At 52.0% G+C, this 5,999-nt stretch overlaps 1 protein-coding gene across 4 annotated transcripts; it reads right to left on the bottom strand.

Annotated features, from left to right (window-relative positions):
- Window positions 1-412: 412 nt before the first annotated feature.
- On the bottom strand, window positions 413-5,186 carry Hmgb3 (high mobility group box 3). 4 transcript variants are annotated; one of them, XM_041640970.1, is made up of 5 exons: window positions 5,102-5,186; window positions 2,890-3,044; window positions 2,546-2,685; window positions 1,795-1,969; window positions 413-1,392 (listed from the first exon to the last, which is right to left on the bottom strand). In XM_041640970.1, exons 2-5 carry the CDS (start codon window positions 3,037-3,039, stop codon window positions 1,255-1,257), a joined length of 603 nt encoding a protein of 200 aa, XP_041496904.1. In that variant the 5' UTR covers window positions 3,040-3,044; window positions 5,102-5,186; the 3' UTR covers window positions 413-1,254. The 4 variants fall into 4 exon arrangements, with proteins under 4 accessions (XP_041496904.1, XP_041496905.1, XP_041496906.1 ...); XM_041640971.1 differs by lacking the exon at window positions 5,102-5,186 and adding an exon at window positions 4,916-5,083; XM_041640972.1 differs by lacking the exon at window positions 5,102-5,186 and adding an exon at window positions 4,602-4,623.
- Window positions 5,187-5,999: the final 813 nt, after the last annotated feature.

The raw sequence follows: 5,999 nt of genomic DNA, 5'->3' as shown, positions 1-5,999 counted from the left end.
ATACATATATATATATGATATATGGAAGTCTACTCTGCCACTCTAAGGCACAGCACCTCATGGGGACCAGGAAACAAAAGCAGTAGCTTAGCACTTCCTGTACCCCACCATACATGCTGGAGTAAAGGTAAACAGGGTTGGGATATCTTACACTCCACAGTCATGATGGCAGGCAGTTTTTTCCCCTAAGGGCTTGCTTTCCTGTGTCTCTGTTGTAGGTTGCTAAACCTTATCTATGGCATGATCAGTACTTCTCCCTAATGCCAGACACAAATCACAAAGGGACTTTAGGTACCCCCCCCCCCATCTGTCTGTAGCTGGAAGGGACCTTAGCAGCTTTAGGAGAAGACAAGTGGCTTTACTAAGCCTGGTGAGTCAGAAATTTAGGCCATTGTAATACAGAACAGTTTTAAAAATGTAATACTGTTTATTTAACTTCAAAAACATTTCAGCATTCTAAACATACAAAAAATAACAGAATGTTGCAAATTGCGTTTAGGTGCAGAGGGTTCTTGAACTTTCGTTGATGCAGTAGTTCTTTGCTTCGCTGACAATGATGAGCTCTACAGTTTAAAAACAGCTGAAAATCTACAGCACTTAACTAAAGAAAAAATCCAAACACTTCCTCATGCCAGCTGACCCCTCCCCCCTTTCCACAGCTAAGAATGTCAGCAGAATGCTATGCCACTATATACAAAAACAAGACAACCTGAAGCTAAATGGATGCCCACCGCAGTATCAACAGGTCCAGCCTCACAGTGCACGCCCTGAGCTACGGCCCCCTCCAAAAGGCATCTTCCCTCACAGCCTCCAAGCCAAACAAGGAGCATCAAGAATCTGTATGGGTTGTTTTGTTCTCTTTACAAACTATAGATATGTACAGTTGACAACTCAGGATTTCTAGCCAATAACCAACCATAGAGTTAACACTACCTTACGAGTTGCAAACAAAATGCCCGAAACATCTTCAAATGCCTTGTCACACCAACAGCAAAGTGCACAGAGTGAGGAGGACACGAGAGTGCCTACCCATTTGAAAAATGTTTGGAGCTATGTACAACTTTGATACAGTTTCAGGGCGCTCCGGACACCCACGGCCACTTCATGTAAACCACTGACACTTTGAGAAACTACAATATGATCGTGATCAAATTTTGTAATTAAATCTAACGAGGGCAATAGACACGGCTCAAATAAGAGATGTGTCAATCACGTAGATTTCCTACTCTAAGGTATTCACAAGGAGATGGAGTTTTATTCATCTTCCTCCTCTTCCTCCTCCTCTTCTTCCTCTTCTTCCTCCTCCTCTTCCTCTTCCACCTTTTTCCGTGCAACTTTAGCAGGACCCTTGGCACCATCAAACTTCCCTTTGGACTTATAGTCAGCAACATCCTACAAGGAAACAGGAACACGGAAAATGAGTGGCTAAATTCTCCAGCTCTTTGCGAAAACAGGTAGAAAGGGCATACAGGCCTCACTTGAGAAAGCAAAGGGGCAACAGTTTCCATATGTAAATATGTTCCTTGATCATTCAAATCTTCAAGTCAATGGGCATTCACGTCATGTTAATAACCCTATCAAATCCCTTTTCCCTCTAAGTGTGGGTGTAGGTACAGTTAGAGTACTAGTTTTAAATGTAGGGGGAGGAGAGGGAGAACTGCCAGAAGCAAGAACATCAGCACACATAGCTTTCATCTAGGGAACTGGACTCTTGCAGGCTAAGGAGAGCACCCAGTCTAGTCTAGCAGAGCAGCCATACACCCCAGCAACCAGGGAAGCTTCCAGTCCTCTCACCTTCTCATACTTCTCCTTCAGCTTTGCGGCCTTGGTAATGTAAGGCTGCTTTTCACTGTCACTTAAGTTATTCCACATCTCACCCAGCTTTTTGGCCACATCTCCAATGGAGATTCCAGGATTTGTAGATTTGATCTTGGGGCGGAATTCAGAGCAGAATAAGAAAAATCCAGACCTTTGGGGAGAGATTTATATAGGTCAGGTAAGTATGCATGTATATGCATGCACGCACACGCACGCACACATACACACACACACTGTTCCTTCTTGAGACAGAGGTGTTGCTATGTAGCACAAACTAGATTCCAATTTTCACTCCTCCATCATTGGCCCCCAAGCACTAAGCTTCTAAGATAGGTATGCCCAAACACACCATACCAAAATACTATTGCTTCTTGCCCTGATCTCTCCTCTCTTGCATGGAATCACCACATTCAATGCTATAAATCTAAAGAGTTTAGAATGTCTAGTGATCCTGCAATGTACGGTGCCTTTGTCTTCCAACTGCTAGGTAAGGGAAAAGTAATACGGCTAAGGGAGCGGGTGTGCTGAAGTCAGATGCCTCCTTTCTAGTGAAGAACTAGTCAAGCTCTGAAGCTGAGACAGTCAAGCAGACAGGCACTGAACTGAAAGCTGAGTTTAGAAGCTTGTCTCACCATTTTTTTTTTTTAGAAAAGGTAATAGCCTTTAAAAGTCTTTTCAGCAAGAGGAAAACTTTCAACTGTTACTACATAATCCTATAGCTACTTACGGTGGTCTTTTGGGGGCATTAGGGTCCTTCTTCTTCTTGCCTCCTTTAGCTGGTCCATAATCTTTCATTTCCCGATCATAGCGTACTTTATCTGCCTTTGCCATTTCATCAAACTTTGATTTCTCTTTGCCGGACATTGTCTGCAAACAACAGAACTTGTTAAAATTCCTGGATACAGTTGAACACATACTTGACCAATGGTTTTGTAGAACCCCTTTGTGGGGAAAAAAGGTCTCTGCACTTATTTTTAAAGAGTAAATAAAGAAGAAAACAGCCAGCCACTTGGGTGACTCTGCAAGTGAGTAAATCCCGAATGTAGCCTACAAACTGAACCCTCAAAATACCTTCCACCTCTCAGAGCACTTCTTGGAAAACTCCGCAAAATTGACTGGGACCTCGGGGTTTTTCTTCTTATGTTCTTCCCTGCAGGTCTGGACGAAGAAGGCATAAGCCGACATCTTGCCCTTTGGTTTCTTGGGGTCACCTTTAGCCATCCTGACTGATGTATGGAGAGAAGACAAAGAGAAGAAAACACAATGAAATACGATGAGAAATACAAAGAGAGAGCAATGGCAAAGCCAAATTAAGTTTCTTGGTAGGAACTCTCCTCCCCCTCAGCTCCTGATATTGGTGGCAGCAGAAGGCGGAGTAGGAAAGAAATCAGCTTCACTGTCGCTTGTCATTTAACTTTTGACCAGCATGAAGCGCGCTGGTTTACAAGTTACTTCTCTAGAGTGATCAAGTTCTTCAAATGGGGATAACCTCAAAATGGGGTGCTGAGCACTCCACATTACTGAACTGCTACTATTTCGCAGTTTCTAAAACCAAAAGCCTAAAGAACTAATGGGAAGACATGTTCATAATGTTCATAGAGAAGGTAAGCGATGGGAGATAGACTTCATTTCGACTAGGTCTCTTTAATTCTTACGTTTAGATCGGAAATCAAATGAAACCATAAATAGGAACAGATGTGAAATACCAGTGTTGCTGATATATTTGCCTTATAAAAATGGCTTTTTACAGCACTGCTGATCTGGAAAGCAAGCAGGTATCCTTCATACTATTAGTTGAAACCTGTCACCAGGAAAAGGGGGAGGGGACATCAAAAGGACTAGTCTTTCCCCTGTGTAATGCAGAAATGCAGGTCTAGCAAGGAACACTTTCCCCAAAGTTTCCAAATAAAAATGCAGCTGTGGCGTGTCATCCTCCCTGTACCCCGTCCCCCCCACCTCACCCCCCCCCGCCCGCTTCCCGCCATCTTTTCCTTTTCCCACACCCAAGGTCATCATGTAAAACTAAAGCACTCCCCTTGGCACCAAAGGCCCGCGGGGCAGCATTAAAACCCCTCCGCGGCATCGCGGGTGGGGCGCGCCCCGACACTGGGGCATCCAGGCGTCCAGTGGACAGCCCGTGTCGGGCCACGTCCCCATTGCTCCGGACACCCGTAATTCACCTTCCATTTTGTCAAAAGCCTCGGGATGAAAGAAAGTGCCCGTGAAATCGACTGCTACCACCCCCAAGCCGAGCGACGTGCCGGGGGCGGCGACGGCGTGGGGGGGGGGACGTAGGGCCCGGTGGGCGACAGTCGCGGCCGCCGCGCCTCCGAGCCCCGCTTGCTAAAATGGCTGATCCGCGCGCGGCCGGCGCAGGCGGCGATGGTGGTGAACAAAGCGGCCCGGGCCCCGCCACCGTCGCCCGCTCGCTGGCCCCCACCCCGCCCCGCCCCGCCCCACGCGGGCCGCCCGAGGGCGCCGAGCCACCAGCCCGGCCTCCCCGCCCCTGACGCGGGCCGCACTCCTCGGGATAACAAAGGCGCCCGTGCAGCCATGACGCTCCACGCAGCGGGGCCCGAGGCAGAGCCCCCGGCCCTGCATGTTGTCCGGCTCCGCTGTCACAGCCTGCCGCCGGGCCCCCCCTCCGGCCTCGCCCGAGCCCCGCACCAGCCATACTCATCCCGCCGCTGCGCGGGCGACACCTGCCCCCCTCCCCAGGCCACCGGGCGCTCCACGACGGCCATGTTCCTGCAGAGCCACTGGCTCAGCCCGCGGACCCGCACCGTGTCCCCCTCGGCCTTCCCGCGAACTTTGCCCGCGCCTCGGCCCCCAGCCGCGCGGCCGCTCCCTGCAGAGTCGCTCCCGAGCTGGGGCGCGCCCAGCACCCTTCCCGCCGCCACCGCCGAGACGCGCTCCGCCAGAGCCCGCAGCCGCCTCTCGCTCGCTGCGCTTCCGCAGCTGGGGAACATCTGGCCAGGGGCTGTGGAGCCGCCAGGCTGCTGCCCCTGGGGGCGACCGCCGAGCGCGGCTGTGCGGAGAGGGCCGAGCCCGGAGGAGCAGCGGGCTGGGAGCGCAGGCACTGGAAAAGTTGAGACACCTGAATTGCTTCTTCCTTTCTGGCCACGGAGCAGCAGAGGAGGAGACCGGGCGGCAAAGGCGCGGGGGCCGGGCCGGCGAGAGCGATAGCGGCGCGCTCGCGGAGGCGCGGGCCGGAAAGTTGTGCGGGTGCCGCTGCAGCTGCAGGAGCGGCGGCGGCGGCAGGCGCGGGCGGTGCGAGACGTACCTGTATTGTTCGCGAGTCTGGGCAGCGCAGGGCACGACGCGAGGCTCAGCGCACCCAGCCTCGCGCTAGCTGCCTCCACGAGAGCCGCCTGATTGGCCAACGGGCTCCGCCGTTTAAAACAACCTCCTCGCCCAGGCAGTGGCTGCAGACCTCATGCATATTAAGCAGACTCCCGCGCCCATTGGGCGCGGCCTCTGGGCTCATTCATTCAAACACAACAACCCGCGGTCGCCTGCTGCGAAGGCAAAACACAGAATAATGATTTTCTCTCGAACCCACCTCCTGCACCGCTCCTGCGGAGCACAGGCGCGAGCTCTAGAACTCCAAGGACTTTGGGGAGGTGGCCCTAAGGTTCCCGCAGGCCTTGGCCTCTAGCGTGAGAAAGCGAGGTCGAGCTCAGCTGCTCTGCCCTCTGCTCCTGCAGTGTGACACTTTGGCTGCCTCTCGCCCTAGTCGTGCCCCTAGAAACCCCCTGGGTCGTTTGGCGAGGGTCGACGGCCCACCTCTGCCCAGCAGTGACGCAGCAGGGGCCTGGCTTCAGGCCCCCACTCGGTGCCCAGCCAAGCTCCAACAGCCTCTGCTGCGCGTCCTAGCAGAAGCCAGCGGCTTTCAAAGCCTACCTGAAAGAGGCCTGACTGTGCCTTCATGAACGGCATTCTTTGCGGCTCTTTCCAGTAATTACCAGTCTCTATGTAAGCACCTGCAGTTGAGAAAACGGCGGGCTAGGATAGCTAGGAGAAGGAAACAAAGTCCAACAAGAGCAGAAAAAATGTGAGGAAAGGTAGTTTTGTGAGCAAGCAGTGTTACAAAGTGACACAGGTCCCCCATCACTGTCCTGTGCAGACATGCATTTCTTTCTTTTCCTGGCACTCCCCTGGTGAATAAAAGTACGTGGAAT

Source organism: Microtus oregoni, unplaced genomic scaffold (assembly GCF_018167655.1).
Source record: "Microtus oregoni isolate MIOR12 unplaced genomic scaffold, Mior012 000067F_000, whole genome shotgun sequence".
In the NCBI taxonomy this organism is placed as follows: Eukaryota; Metazoa; Chordata; class Mammalia; order Rodentia; family Cricetidae; genus Microtus; species Microtus oregoni.
The sequence above is the reverse complement of the archived record's forward strand: the minus strand, read 5'-3'. Positions and strand labels throughout refer to the sequence as shown.